Here is a 16,149-nt window from a genome sequence, read left to right as displayed (position 1 = left end):
TCGCTCTCTGAAGGGGCAATAGACCTTTCATTAAGCGTAATATTGTATTGATATGGTGAGTCTAGAGTAACAAAAATCAGACTTGTAATTTATCATCAGGCCTGTTCTGAGCAGGACTAAACAATACTGGATAAATTTGCTACCACTTTTTTTTTTTTTTTTTTGCTGGTATTGACAAGCCCAAAGAGGGAACATAGGAATCTTGGGTAAAGGTTGCCCCCCTCCGCGCCCCCCCCCCCCCAAAAGAACTTTCAGATGATTAGGTGGTAGTATGTCTGGCTATCTGATGGTGTATGTCAAATGTCCAAACAGACACTTCCTCAACCCTTTCTGTCTTCTTTAAAAGCTGTTGGGTTTTGAGATTTTTATTACAGGTTCTAGTGTTGCTTTTCAGAAGAAGAATGAGGTTACCTTGGTGAAGTATTTTGCTTGGGGAATTACACATTTTTATGTCAAGTTTAGTTTCACTTTAGGAATAAACCTATTTTGTGCCAATAGTGTCACTGTAATGCTGTGCTCCTTCAGTAAGGTCCAACTTCTGCCTTCTAATGCATATGTGCAACTTCAGTTGAAGTAATTGGGAATTGCACATATGCATCAGAAGGCAGAATTTGACTGAAGGTTTCTTTGGAAACTAGTGATTTCCATAATGCTATGTATGTCAAGAGTGTGTTTCTATAGCTAAAGTTTAATAATGGACTATTTTGGAATTGTAAGACAAAAGTCCACAAGGCTTGTGGGGTTTTTTTTGTTGTTTTATAAAAGGGTCAGTATATTTGTTTTAACTTTTATTTGCTGTTTCAAAAATCCAATAACATGTCCAAGTGTCTATTTTATCTTCCATGCCTTCAGGCTAGCAACATGGTGAGTGTAAATACCATTGACTCTGTTATAAGAAAGCTTTTGTTAATGTTTCAAAACTATATTGCAATAATAAACTTCAAATTGAAAGTGTAATGTTACAGAAGTAAAATCTGTGGTATTCATAACATTCGGTTGTCTTGTTTTATAGATTTTGTTGATTTTCTTGCAAAAAATGGATTTGCTCCTAACCAAGACTCCACCAGATGAAATAAAGAATAGTGTTCTTCCAATGGTTTATAGAGCCTTAGAAGCACCTTCAATTCAGATTCAGGTGCAGTAACTATGGTTTTTCTTTAATAGTGTATAAAACTTTCCTCTTTGCTGTGAAGGGATACTGTCAAATTATGTATACCCTACAAGAGAGGTGGGCAAACTATGGCCCGCGGTACCGTTCTGCCCGGCCCTTGAGCTCCCAGCCAGGGAGGCTAGCCCCCGGCCCCTCCCGCTCAGCCTTGGCTCACCATGCCATCAGCGCTGTGTGTGGCGGGGCTGCGAGAGCCGACGGGTGTAGTGTATTAAATTGCTCCCCATAGGAATGTGCTACTTATGGTGTATTACTTAAGGCTGCCAGTCCTGGTGCTCCATAAGTAGCACATTCCTACGGGGAGCAATTTAATACACTACACCCATGTAGGGAAGGCTGTGCCTCCCCAAACAGCCTGGCCTCTGCCCCCTTCCACTTCCTGCCCCCTGACTGCCCCCCTCAGACCCATCCAACCGCCCACCCCGGGACCCCACCCTCTATCCAACTTCCCCTGTTCCCTGACTGCCCCGACCCCTATCCACACGCCGCACCCCCTGAAAGGCCGCCTGGGACTCCCTGCCCCTTATCCAACCTCCCCTTACCATGCTGCGCACCAGGACTGGCAGCTATAAGTAGTACACTGTAAGTAGTACATTCTTATGGGGAGCAATTTAATACACTACTCCAGCCCTCCATACAGTTTTGGAACCCCGATGTGGCCCTCGGGCCAAAAAGTTTGCCCACCCCTCCTTACAACTTTTCTCTCCTTACAAGAGGAAGTTAAAATTTGTACAACATACCTGCAGGATTATGCATTAATTCCAGAATATGTTGTTGGACTTTCTCCCTACCTGACTAGAAAGAGATCAGTTAATAAAACATGGGTGTTTGCCTAATCATGCCAGATGTTGTTGATTCACTGTTTTCCAGTGTATGAAAAACTTCAAGCAGAGTGACACTTTCTGTTCAGGCCTGTTGCCTAAATAAGTATTTAATGTATTTTTTATTGCTTTATTATCTTTTGCCTTTTGGAATTTACTTTTTGTGTACTGCCAAACTCCAGTTATCCAGAAGCCTCTCCAAAATCCTTGGATAAATGGGGGCTTCAGCCCTGCAAAGCCTAGAAGTCATGGGGGAAAGTAACTGACCTGTGGCTTAACTAGAATTTTAGATAACTGGAGTTAAATTAACCAGGTTTTATCTGTCTCTGTATCTTAGATTAGTTTTACTATTTATAATTTAGTCTAAGTAATTATTCTAATTGGATACTTCTTTACTGCTGAGACACTTTTTGTAGTAGTCAGGTGGCATTTTAGGTGCTGTCACATATGTTGTTGTTGTGAATTTATTTTTCATGTAACAAATCAAGTGAAATATATATTTTAATTCTTTGCTTTTCTGTGATTAAAAACTAGCTTTCTGTAAAGTACTGTTTTGTGAAAATGTAAGCCTTTTTCTTGATCCAGATATTTTGAAGTTATGATACTAATGTAGCTCTTTTCATTCAAAGGACTCTTCAGGCATGAATCCTCAAATTATGCTTTAGTAGTAGTCGTAGTAGTACTAGTGTAGTTTTCATTAATATAGCATGTAGTAATGGTAACTGAATGGTGGTTCTATAATATAAAAGTATATGTTTTTAGTAAATCAGACTGCTTGAAGTTCTAGCTTTTTAAAAATAAGTTGGGGATCAATTAGGTGACCACGTTTGTTTGTTGAAGAGGAGGATTGAGAACGTTTTAACTAATATTTTTGCTCTTACAGTATATATATTACTAATTTTACTGTAAAATGAAGTTTTTAAAAACTCCTGTGGTTTTTTGCTTACAGGAACTTTGCCTTAACATAATTCCTACGTTTGCCAACCTAATAGACTACTCATCAATGAAAAATGCATTAATACCAAGAATTAAAAATGCATGTTTGCAAACTTCCTCTCTTGCTGTAAGTAAACTAATGTTCTTGATCTCTCCATCCCCTACTCCCAAAACATTAAAATAGTGCTCAGATAATTTTGGCTTTTCTGTTGTTTTAATTATTATCAACATGTTGCTGGAAAGCAAGAGCCTGGTACAGAAAACAGAGCAACTCCTACCATAATAGTATGCATTCACTTCAGTTTTTTCTAAAAGTATTGCTGTCTGTTCAGTAACCAATATGCAATCACTTGTGTTTCAGTGATGCAAAACTTTCTTTTGTTTTTATAAAGAACTGTTCTGGATTTTCTTTTTATATACTTCGTTATATGAGAAAACTAGCTAATGTGAAAAGTAATTGTCTAGTGCTCCTTGATATGAATTATATAAACTTTCAAAGTAGTTTTCTGGGTTTCTCCCCCTATTCCCCATTTTAGATATGTCCTGTCAAAAATGTGAATAATTGAAGTGATTAGGTATTCTTGAATTCAGCGTTGAGTCTGTTTGATAAAGTAATATGCCATTTCAGTTAAGTAGATTTCACACATACTTTTTGAACTGCATTAAGCCTTATTTGATTCTCTGATTAGAATGAAGAGATTTTTCAAAATGAAGTACCCATCAAGTAATTTAGGTACCTAAATATGGACTTAGGATCCTAACTTTTAGACACCAATTATTTAAAAAATCCTAATATTTGTTTGAGCCTTATTTATGTTCAGAAAAGGTTTTTGAAGCAAAGCAGCAGTGTTTAAATCATCCTAGCAACCATTCTTATTCTTTGAGCAAATTTCTTATTCTCTGAGGAAATCCAAGACATAAGCTGTGATGTGTGGGAAGGAGTCCTGCAGGATACTGCAGGTTCCTCCAGTTTCTACATTGTGACTTGTACGCACTTATGGTTCTGTATCACTCTCAGTGACATCTGCTTAATTTAGTAAACTACAGCAAGAATGTATTGTTCATGATCACTGCAAAGGCAATATCACAACAGAACACTAAATTCTATCATAGTGTGTCTAGTGCATAATATCAAGTGTAGAATTAGTTTAATTCTAATACACTTTCTGTTGGGGGACTATATCAAACACAAGTCGATGAACTGTACTGAAGAGTAGTACAGTCTATATTTTCCCACTCTAATTTTTGATAACGGAAAAGAGCTAATATCAGAATTGGTCTCTTGCAAAATGGAATATTTTCAATGTGTTGTTTTTCCCCAAGGAGGTTATGTTTAGTACTGGAAATTAAAATAAACTTGCTCTGACATTTCAGCAAAACAAATGGGTTGTGGAGGATATACATTGTATGGAACATGGAAATATTCAAAACACAAGACCTGGTAGTAATGGGGGACTTCACACACATATCTGTTGGAAAAGTAATAAGGCAAAACACACAATTTCCAATAAGTTCTTGGAATGTATTGAGGACAACTTTTTGTTTCAGAAAGTGGAAGAAGTAATGAGAGGGACAGCCATATTAGACTTGATTGTGACCAACAGGGAGGAATTGAGTATGAATCTGAAAATGAAAGGCAATTTTGGTGCAAATGATCATGAAATGATAGATTTCAAGATCCTAAGGAAAGGAAGGAATGAGAGCAACAGAATAAGCACATTGGACTTCAAAAAAGCAAACTTTAACAAACTCAGAGAATTGGTAGGTAAGGTCCCAAGGGAAGAAAATCTAAAGGATACAGAAGTTCAGGAGAGTTGGCAGTTCCTCAAGGAGACTTTATTAAAGGCACAACGGCAAGTTATTCTAGTGTGAAGGGAAGAATAGTAAGAGGCAATATGGCTCCATCAGAAGCTCTTTGATGACTTGAAAATCAAAATGGAATTCCACAAAAAGTGGAAACATGGATGAATTGATAAGGAGTAGTACAAAAGAATAGCATAAGGATGCAGGAACAAAATCAGAAAGGCTGCACAAAATGAGTTACACCTAGCAAGGGACAAAAAAGGCAGTAAGAAGAGCTTATTTAAATGCATTAGGAGCAAGAGAAAGATGAAGGAAAGTGGTAAGTTCTCTACTTCGCGGGGAAGGAGACCTAATAACAGATGACATCCAGATGGCTGAGTTGTTTAATGCCTATCTTAATGCTGACTGGATACTCAACACAATTAATACTCACAACAAAGAAGAAGGAACACAAGCCAAAATAGGGAATGAACAGGTTAAAGAATATTTAGATAAACTAGATGCATTCAAGTCAGCAGGGCCTGATAAAACTCATCTTAAGGTACTTCAGGAACTAGCTGAAGAAATCTGTGAACCATTAATAATTATCTTTGAACACTCACGGAGGATGGGTGAGGTCCTAGAAGACTTGGAGAAGGGAAAACAGAGACTACCTGTCTTTAAAAAGGGGAGCAAAGAGGATGGGGAATCCAGTCAGCTGAACCTTGGTACCTGGAAAGATACTGAAACAAATTATTAAACAATAAATTTGTAAGCACCTAGAGTAAAATAAGGTGGGTAGATGAATGGTTTTGTCAAAAACAAATCATGCTAAAAACCTAATTTCCTTCTTTGACGGTAACTGACCTAGTGGGTGGGGTGAGGTGCAGAAGAGAAGCAGTAGATATGATGTATCTTGATTTTAGTAAGGTTTTTGACACAGTCTCAAATGATATTCTTATAAGCAAACTTGGAAAATGTGGCTAGATGAAATTACTATAAGGTGGGTGCACAACTGTTTGAAAGACCATACTTAGTTCTCAACGATTCACTGTCAAACTGGGAGGGCGTATCTAGTGGAGTCCCACTGGAGAGTCAATCCTGGGTTCAAGTACTATATTCAATATTTTCATTAATGACTTGGATAATGGAGCAGAGTGTGTGCTTACAAAATGCAACCTGGACAAATTAGAGAATTAGTCAGAAATTTACAATTCAAGAAAGAAATTCAATAAAGACAAGTGCAAAGTATTTCACTTAGGAAGGAAAAATCAAATGCACAACTACAAAATGGGGAATAACTTGTGAGATGGGAGGACTGCTGAAAAGGATGTGGAGGCTATAGTGGTGCACAAATTGACCATGAATCAACAATGTGATGCAGTTGTGGGGGAAAAAGCTAATATTTTGAGGTATATTAACAGGACTTGTATGTAAGAATGTGTTCTGCTCGGCACTGTTGAGGCCTCAGCTGGAGTATAGCATCCTGTTCTGGGTGCCACGCTTTAGGAAAGATGTGAACAAATTGGAGAAAGTCCAGTGAAGAACAATAAAGTGATAAAAGATTTAGAAAATCTGACCTATGAGGAAAGGATAAAAAAACAGGGCATGTTTAGTCTTGAAAAAAGAAGACTGAAGTGGGGACCATAATAACTGTCTTGAGACATGTTAAGGGCTGTTTATAAAAGAGGACTGTGATCAATTGTTCTCCATGTCCACTGAAAGGAGGACAAGAAGTGATGGGCTCAATCTGCAGCAAGGGAGATTTAGGATACATATTAACTATAAGAGTAGTTAAGTGATGGAATAAGCTTCCAAGAGAGGTTGTGGAATCCCCATCACTGAAGGCTTTTAAGAACTGATTGGACAAACACCTGTCAGGGATGGTCTAGGTTTACTTTGTCCTGTTTTAGTAAGGGGGCTGGACTTGATGACTTCTCAAGGTCCCTTCTAGCCCTACATTTCTGTGGTTCAAGATGTTATTTTTACAATAATGTTTAATCATAACTGTGTATTAGAGGACTTTGGGGTCTATCTATTTCAATTTTGTAAAAATGTAGTTCGTCCAGTTATTTTAGTCTGTCTTAACACTTTTGTTAAAATGTAAGTTTAAATACAAAAATCTTATCTGTTTTTATAAAGATTTAAAATTCATGTATTTTAAAATGTTTATTTTTAGTCAAAAATAGACGTTAGAGATGCTACTTAACTTCTGTTACATATTTAATAGGTCCGCGTGAACTCGTTAGTGTGCTTAGGAAAGATTTTGGAATATTTGGATAAGTGGTTTGTACTTGATGACATTCTACCCTTTCTACAACAAATTCCATCCAAAGAACCTGCAGTGCTTATGGGAATTTTAGGTAATGAATATTTAATTTCCTTTCTTGTTAGTTTAGTTGTTGTAATCTCTATATGGCATATTGGAAGTGCTGTATGTGTTCCATGGCTAACAATTTATGTAAAAGCCTATTAGCTGTTTTGGATTTCTCAGAGATTTTCTTTTATTCCAAATTGTATTCCCAATGCTCCTCTGTTCTCTGTTTGATGTATTTGTAGTCTATGGGCTCAGTTCAGTCACAAGTATCCTCCACAGCTGTTGACCTGTGGATCTTCTATGGGTCCTTTGGTTTCCACAGCTGCAGAGAATCTGCCGGAGAGCACTATAAATCCCTGTCACCTCCTGTTTCCTCTTCAGTAGTGAAGCTGTAAAATTGGACTTTCCAAATAGGTTTGCTGTCCAGCAAAGAATCCCCTTACACTGTCCAGTTGCATTTCTCTTAAGCAGTTTCTTTTGGACACTAATGGGCTGGGTTCTCTGATCCACCAAGTTTACTTTGTGACACTTGGAAAAAATTTTGAAGGAGAAGGTAGTTAAGGACATTGAAGTCAATGGTAAATGGGACAAAATACAACATGGTTTTACAAAAGGTAGATCGTGCCAAACCAACCTGATTTCCTTCTTTGAGAGAGTAACAGATTTTTTAGATAAAGGAAACGCAGTGGATCTAATTTATTTAGATTTTAGTAAGGCGTTTGATACTGTGCCACATGGGGAATTATTAGTTAAATTGGATAAGATGGGCATCAATAGGAAAATTGAAAGGTGGATAGGGAATTGGTTAAAGGGGAGACTACAACGGGTCCTACTGAAAGGTGAACTGTCAAGTTGGAGGGAGGTTACCAGTGGAGTTCCTCAAGGATCAGTTTTGGGACCAATCTTATTTAATCTTTTTATTACTGACCTGGGCACAAAAAGTGGGAGTGTGCTAATAAAGTTTGCAGATGATACAAAGCTGGGAGGTATTGCTAATTTAGAGAAGGACAGGGATACCCTACAGGAGGATCTGGATGACCTTGTAAACTGGAGTAATAGGAATAGGATGAAATTTAATAGTGAGAAGTGTAAGGTCATGCATTTAGGGATTAATAACAAGAATTTTAGTTATAAGCTAGGGACGCATCAACTAGAAGTAACGGAGGAGGAAAAGGACCTTGGAGTATTGGTTGATCATAGGTTGACTATGAGCTGCCAATGTGATATGGCTGTGAAAAAAGCTAATGTCGTCTTGGGATGCATCAGGAGAGGTATTTCCAGTAGGGATAAGGAGGTTTTAGTACCGTTATATAAGGCACTGGTGAGACCTCACCTGGAATACTGTGTGCAGTTCTGGTCTCCCATGTTTAAGAAGGATGAATTCAAACTGGAACAGGTACAGAGAAGGGCTACTAGGATGATCCGAGGAATGGAAAACTTGTCTTATGAAAGGAGACTCAGGGAGCTTGGCTTGTTTAGCCTAACTAAAAGAAGGTTGAGGGGAGATATGATTGCTCTCTATAAATATATCAGAGGGATAAATACCAGAGAGGGAGAGGAATTATTTAAACTCAATACCAATGTGGACACAAGAACAAATGGATATAAACTGGCCACTAGGAAATTTAGATTAGAAATTAGACGAAGGTTTCTAACCATCAGAGGAGTGAAGTTTTGGAATAGCCTTCCGAGGGAAGTAGTGGGGGCAAAAGATCTATCTTGCTTTAAGATTAAACTCGATAAGTTTATGGAGGAGATGGTATGATGGGATAACATGGTTCTGGTAATTAAATATTCATGGTAAATAGGCCCAATGGCCCGTGATGGGTTTTTAGATGGGGTAAGATCCAAGTTACCCGGGAAAGAATTTTCTGTAGTATCTGGCTGATGAATCTTGCCCATATGCTCAGGGTTTAGCTGATCGCCATATTTGGGGTCGGGAAGGAATTTTCCTCCAGGGCAGATTGGAAGGCCCTGGAGGTTTTTCGCCTTCCTCTGTAGCATGGGGCACGGGTCACTTGCTGGAGGATTCTCTGCTCCTTGAGGTCTTCAAACTACAATTTGAGGACTTCAATAGCACAGATATAGGTGTGAGGTCTTTTTTAGGAGTGGTGGGTGAAATTCTGTGGCCTGCATTGTGCAGGAGGTCAGACTAGATGATCATAATGGTCCCTTCTGACCTAAATATCTATGAATCTAGGAGCTGGTGCAACTTAAGTTATATAAAATTAGGTCAAAATGACTGGAAAATGTCCCAGAAGAATTCCTCCTCTGCAGAGGGGAATCTTTATTGCTATGGGTGGCTCCACCACTTATATCGCCCAGAAAGCAGCGCAGGGGTATATCTGGAGGGGCATACAATGAGGCTCAGCTATGACTGATCTCAGCTGGCTGAGAATAAGGGAGTCATAATTATCTCCCTGTTGATGTCCCATCTGCACTGTTCCCAAGCTCTGCTCAGACACAGTGGAGAATAAAGCCTTAATTTGGGAGTGGTATGTAGAAATAAACTGTGAAAACCTCTTGATTAATACAGGCCTAAGCTTCCAGAAGGAACCCCTCCAGAAAGCAAGTAGATAGCAAAACTTTCACGGTTGCCAGGGGCAGGTTATGAACTCTGAGTATATGGGTGTCACTTGGGTTCAACAGCCACAAGTTACCTTGAGCCACCCAGTTACTCCTTTCTTTTGTTCTGAATGTTAGGAAGTCAGGGTACCATTTGGGGGGGGGGAGCCTTCCTCCCCCTCTCCCCCCCCCCCCCCGAGTTTCGTACAGGAGGCGTGCAAGTCCCCAGGTGGAGCTCTTAACTACAGGTAGTACAGAGGTGAAAGTGGGCTGGTATAGCATACCGGTAAGAAGTGGCCACCGGTACGGGCCCGTACACAGCTGACAGCAGTGCTTTAACGTCGCTCCCCTTTTGCCGACAGGGAAGCAGGGGAAAAGGGGCAGTTACCCTGGGGCCCAGCAATTTAAAAGGGCCCTGGGCTCCCAGCCGCTGCTACTGCAGCAGGAGCCCTGGGCCCTTTAAATCTTCACCGGGACTTATGTGGTCCCATCACCATAGTATCTAAGTGCCTTACAATGTTTAACTTTTTTCTATTAAACACAAGAAGGTATTTTTTCACGCAACGCACTGTTAACCTCTGGAACTCCTTTCCAGAGGGGGTTGTGAAGCCCAATACTTTAATGGAGTTCAAAAGGGAGCTAGATTGATTCATGGAAGATAGGTCCATCAATGGCTATTAGCCAGGATGGGCAGGAATGGTGTCGCTGGCCTCTGTTTGCCAGAAGCTGGGATTGGGTGACAGGGCATGGATCACTTGATGATAACCTCTCTATTCGTTCCCTTTGGGGCATCTGCCATTGACCACCTGTCAGAGGACAGAATATTGGGCTTGATGGACCTTTGGTCTGACCCAGTATGGCTGTTCTCATGTTCTCCTCACAGCCCCTCGGTGAGGTAGAGCAGTGCTGTTATCCCCATTATACAGAAGGGGCACTGAGGCACATACAGACTGAAGACCAGATTTTCAAAGGTATTTAGGCACCTAATGGGATTCTCAAAAGTGCCTAGAAGGTTAGGTGCTTTGTAAACCCCACTAGATGCCTAGCTGCACCTTTGGGTTCCTAAAAGCTTTTGAAACTCTGTCCCTAAGGCACTGGCCTGAGGTCATACAGGAAGTCCATGGAGGGAGTAGAACCCAGGTCTTTCAGGGGTAGCTCCCTATCCAGCAGACCAGCCTCTCTCTCTCCAGCATGCTGCAAAAAAAGAGGACTCTGATAGATGGGAGCAAAACCAAGGTGGCCAGCTCTCTGAGACTCCAGCAAATGGTCCCAGGTGGTTGGGATGGATGTCATGGTTGACAGCATGAAAAGCAGCACAGAGGTCAGGAAGGATGGAGAATGAGAGTCAAATGAGAGGAAATCACTTAATTCCCTAGAGGTAACAGTTCTGCCCCATGCTGGGTTGTAGCGCAATGGCTGCTGTGCAGTTTTACATTTTAAAGAAAAATAATTTTTTGTTCTGAGTTTAATAAAAGGAAGGAATCAGAAAGTGTCATATAAGTATCAGATGTGTTTATACCTCAAATTCTTAGGGTTTTAGCTGTATCCAGGCCAATTCCAGAACAAAGGACAAAAATTGCATCCACGGAGTCCATAAAGTCAACTATTATTATGACATTGATTTGTATTATTCACTGGGGACCATCTGTGTGCTCAGCAGTGTTCAGAATATGCCAGAAAATGTTGTCCCTGAGCCAATGTGTATAAAATGTGTAGCCCTGGATAAGATGTCTTAGATATTTTAAGTATGAAGTGTATAGTTATTAAGCACATGTTAATATCTATGAGTGGAGGCAGTGGTGGCAATAGAAGTTTTACTGGATAAAGGACTAGAAGATTTGACCCTCCAACTTTCTTTCAAGAGGAAGAGCTGCCCTGAGCTCCTGTACCTGTTTATTTTCTTTTCCTGCCTGCAGTGGCCATGATATACTTCCAAAGTCTCAATTTTTTTCTCAACTTGAAAATGTGGAATGTTCTTGCTGTTTGGTTTTAAATATTCTCCAGTGAGAACTGCAACTCAGTCACTGTAGTGTTGTGTCTAAGACTTTTCTGGAAAGTAACTAGCCTTTAAATGGAAGTAGAACCCCTAGAGCCCCAGGCAAGTGCAGTATAAACTCACAGGGCCTTGGCCTAGTAAGTTGTTTCCAAAATTAAATCATCTCTTCCGAGCTTGGTGAACTGCAAAAAAGTGATAGAAAGTAATCTAGATTTTTCTACAATTGTTTCAATTGTTGTATTCATGAGTTAGTAACAAAGTAAGAATATATATTAAAATTTTAAACCTAACCCGTGTCTAAGTGACTTGACACAAGATGTGAGAACATGTTAGTATTAGAGCTGAGTGGGTCTAATACTTATTTAATTCTCTCTTTTATGTAAGAATTAGATACAGTGCTCTTATCAAATAATTTCTAAATTATCTGCCCCCAAACCCTGTACAAATCCTAGAGTTTTTAGGTGCCTAAAGTCCCACCACCACCATCAAAATCTGAAATGCCGCCCCTGTTAGGAAACCATGTCTTTTTGTACCCAGGTTACATTGGAGTTCAATACTTCAGTCTTTCACCTTTGTTTTTTCTAGTTTTGTGTTTAGTTGCAAATCAGTTTCTAACGAATTCTAATTAATCAGTTTCTTTATGTACAGATTTTTCCCTGGTAGTCTGACCTCTTTGAGTCCTGTGTTCAGTTTTATTATCAGTACGTACAATATGTATAGTTTTCTTGGAGCTCATTCACAATATTAACTACTAAACTACCGATCTTGCTATTTTAATGTTCTATACCAGGTATTTACAAATGTACATTTACTCATAAGAAGTTGGGAATTACCAAAGAACAACTTGCAGGAAAAGTATTGCCCCATCTAATTCCTCTTAGTATTGAGAACAATCTTAATCTCAATCAGGTATGAACACAGTTTTAATTGTTTTTGCACACTTTTACCTAATGAGCTGGTCTAGAAGTAGATACAAAATTAACATAGTTCTCTGACAAAATAGTTTATATGTTAGTGCATTTCAATGTGACTATAATCAATGATAAATGCTTACAGCGATATTGTCAGAATTGATAGGCTTAAAGAGCAATATTTGTATAGTGGATCCGGTCAATAATTCTAATTTAAGATTCTAAAGATGATGTTTTCATCGCTAAACCTGTTGCATCCATTAGTTATCTTAAATTAAAGCTGCTTCTAGAATATTTTCACTACTATTTGCCAATAAAATCCAGTATAGTTTAGTGACTGAATTACATACCTTCAAATGTAAGAAATTATCAGCTGACAGTCTTGACTTATAGTTAATAGAGGCACGAGAGAGTATGTAGTTCAGAATAACATCTAACAGACCTACATTTACTTTCTGGCATTTTAGAGCATTTCTGGTTTTCTAGCCAGAATGTCAGCACTCAAAGTAAGTAAATATTTCAAACCGTGGGACTAAAAATAGAGGAATTGAAGTCAGCATGTCAGTTCCCTGACCCATACTCCTTTTACTCATCTGTTGTTTTTACACAATGATTTATTCAAGAGACTGACTACAAACCTGTCTGAGTTTGCAGATGATGCATGTAGAATATAAACACTATGGAAAAATTTAAACAAGATTAATGTTATAAGGCTGATGGAAAATGTTACATTAGGAAACCTACAATACCATTCAAATATGCCATAAAATATTCAGGACAAAATGTAATGGGATTTAATCAAAGCATCAGAAACAAAAGGGCCATGGAGTAATATTGTGATGTCTTCTAAATGTCCTGGTAATTTAATTAACCACCTAACATTAAAACAGTACAAATCAAAAGCTAGAATGCATTCTTAATGTTTCCACTCGCAGCTTGTTTACAAGTGTTGCCAGTAGTGTAGCAATGCAAATATATTGCTGTAAAAAAAAACACGCTTAAGAAACGTGAATTTTAGAAAAATTCCTGTATCTGTGCACACCTGATATAGGTTTTATACTGAACAATTGTTTAAAGTTCTATATAGCTGGATTTCTAGCAATAAAAATGTTAGAACACAATACATTTTTTATATTTTTACCATCACAATGCAAAATCTTAACTTTTCACCCATTTCCTTTATAGTTTAATTCCTTCATTTCTGTCATAAAAGATATGCTTAGTAGATTGGAGGTTGAACATAAGACCAAACTTGAACAACTTCATATTATGCAAGAACAGCAAAAGTAAGTGTGTGTGTGTGTGTCTGTTGTAATGAAGTTCAGTTCCACCTGTATGAGCAAATGTGAAACACCTCTAGCTGTAGCAGCACATGCGGTAGAGCCTTGCTAGTTCCTAATTCAATCATTGATCACTCTCACAAATGGACAGTCTTTTTCCCCACCACCACTTTCTCAGCAAAGATTTGCGTCCTGAATTGAGGTCTTGTATTGCCGCTAAAAATTAATTAGTTTTATAAAATATAATACAGTACTTTTTCAGTAATTGTACAGTAATAAAATTAAACCACATTTGTCAGTGGGATTTTTTTTCCAGTTTCCTAGCTAATTCATGCAATATGGTAATCCACTATAGATCTCCATTATTTAGTACAGTTCTGGAGTATGAAAATATATTTAAACAGTTGTTGAGGACTGAAAAATTACATTGGAGAAAATTTGAGTTCTTTCATGAACAAAACTTACTGAAGACTCTAGGGATATTGTATGGGATTTACCATGAGTTTAAATCAATTTAACTAAACTAGCTATACATATCTATTCCTGTTTAGGAAAGAAACAAAGAGTATTTGAAATTGGCATTAAATAACTCACTACAATTTTAAATACTGCCTTTTCTAATCTGTGTCTCATGCATGCACGCTCACTCTAAATACAACAGTGCTGTGATAAGAGAAGTTTTCTTTTGTGTTAATTCTCGTAGAATTATGAACTTTGCTGAATTAGGGTCATTGCTTTGACTGGGATCCATCTTTTTGTAATATTTGTACTCTGTACTACAGATCTTTGGATATAACTAATCAAATGAACGTATCTGAAGAGACAAAATCTAATAGTACAAGTAATCAGGTAAGAGACAATATTTTGCATACACACAGGCATCAAATTTGAAATGATCTCTGCAATATTTGGTTTATCTTAATCATAAATTACAAAATTTAAAATTGTTCATGGATAATCTTTTTCAATTTGAACAGATTGAAAAGGTGTTTAACAGTGCTGGAAATGACGTTCCAACTAGTGGATCACATAGTAAAGAAAATGGGCTCTCATCAAAACAGAAAAAGGTAAGCTCTTTTTCTGAAGGTGTTTTGTTATTCAAATGTGTTGTTTGAAAAAGTATGCATGTAAATACCTATCATACATTTTAATGCTTAAAGAGAATAACTGATCAGTTTTCCTCAGCACTGCACTCTGAATGTCCACATGGTGAGGAGCATTGAGAAATGTTTAAATTCTTCATTATGTTCCTGAGTCTCTTTGAAACAGTTTTACCGAAAACTGACATTGTTTGTGACACCAGCAGTGTAAGCAGCAAGTAATATCAACTAATTTCTTTCCTACTTCACCACCAACAAAACTTTATAGCAAAATGTAGGTAGTTGATTTGCGTTTTCTATTACATTACCTCAGGCAACCTTAACCTAAGGTTACTAAAGAGGATGTAGAGAAAAACCAAATGCTGGATTAGGAGGCAGAGGCAAATTTTAAAAAATTGAGACCGCAAACATGATGGCAAAAAGCTAAAGGAGGCAAAAAATGAAAGGAACCAAATTGCTTGCTTTTAGAGTTGATACTCTATCTGAGGTTCTTTCAGCTACTGAATAATTATATAATTATATTAGTAGCCAAAAGAAATTCAGAAATATAATCTTCCCTCCCCCCAATTTTCTGAATCATCTCCTTCATTTGAAATAGATTGAAAAGGAGGTTCCCGCCCATCATCAACAAAAATTAAATTTAAATCCTAAAAGCTTTCTTCAGCAATCTCAAAATATAAATACAGAACCCTTTGAAAAAGAAATGCATAAATTATATAATTCTGTAATTCGTTTGCAGGATGGTAGTAGCCATGTTGGTCCCAGAGAGATGAGAAGTAAGAACATAAAAACTGCAGAGTTCTTTTTCAGATCTGGGGAAAGCAGTCAGAGTGCCAACTGTTAGTTTATATTTAGCCCAGACACTCTGATTTCTTTCATCAGACCTGAAGAACTCTGTGTAGGTCAAAAACTTATACCTTCCACCAACAGAAGTTGGTCCAGTAAAATGTTACCTTACCTACCTTGTCTCTGTTTTATATTAATGACACACTGTTGAGTTCAAATGACAATCCACAGATACAAACTTAATTTTACAGTAAATTGGTAGTTTAGATTTGACTATCAAACTACACATACATTATTCTCAAGAAACACCAATTCTTCCAAGAAACACCAATTACAACTTCAGAATTTTGTCAGATTATATTAGCTGATATTTCTCATTTATTCCTTGAAATAGAATACCTACATAAAATATGTTGAGTTTTTTAAAAACCCAGCAAATTATGGTTCAGAGATAAGGCAGCTGTGTTGTGATAGCCATTTCTTCGTA

General features: G+C 38.0%; 1 protein-coding gene across 3 annotated transcripts in view; it reads left to right on the top strand.

Moving 5' to 3' along the window:
• The window catches only part of SCYL2 (SCY1 like pseudokinase 2), a 53,991-nt gene that overhangs the window by 27,188 nt on the left and 10,654 nt on the right, over positions 1 to 16,149 (top strand). For all 3 annotated transcript variants that reach the window (XM_073327414.2, XM_073327413.2, XM_073327415.2), the window contains 7 exons: positions 1,013 to 1,135; positions 2,939 to 3,052; positions 6,938 to 7,070; positions 12,376 to 12,494; positions 13,682 to 13,782; positions 14,559 to 14,625; positions 14,754 to 14,843. In XM_073327414.2, coding sequence (XP_073183515.1) covers positions 1,013 to 1,135; positions 2,939 to 3,052; positions 6,938 to 7,070; positions 12,376 to 12,494; positions 13,682 to 13,782; positions 14,559 to 14,625; positions 14,754 to 14,843 — 747 coding nt within the window. The remainder of the gene's footprint in view (positions 1 to 1,012; positions 1,136 to 2,938; positions 3,053 to 6,937; positions 7,071 to 12,375; positions 12,495 to 13,681; positions 13,783 to 14,558; positions 14,626 to 14,753; positions 14,844 to 16,149) is intronic.

This window comes from Lepidochelys kempii, chromosome 1 (genome assembly GCF_965140285.1).
Source record: "Lepidochelys kempii isolate rLepKem1 chromosome 1, rLepKem1.hap1, whole genome shotgun sequence".
Taxonomy (NCBI): domain Eukaryota; kingdom Metazoa; phylum Chordata; order Testudines; family Cheloniidae; genus Lepidochelys; species Lepidochelys kempii.
The sequence above is the reverse complement of the archived record's forward strand: the minus strand, read 5'-3'. Positions and strand labels throughout refer to the sequence as shown.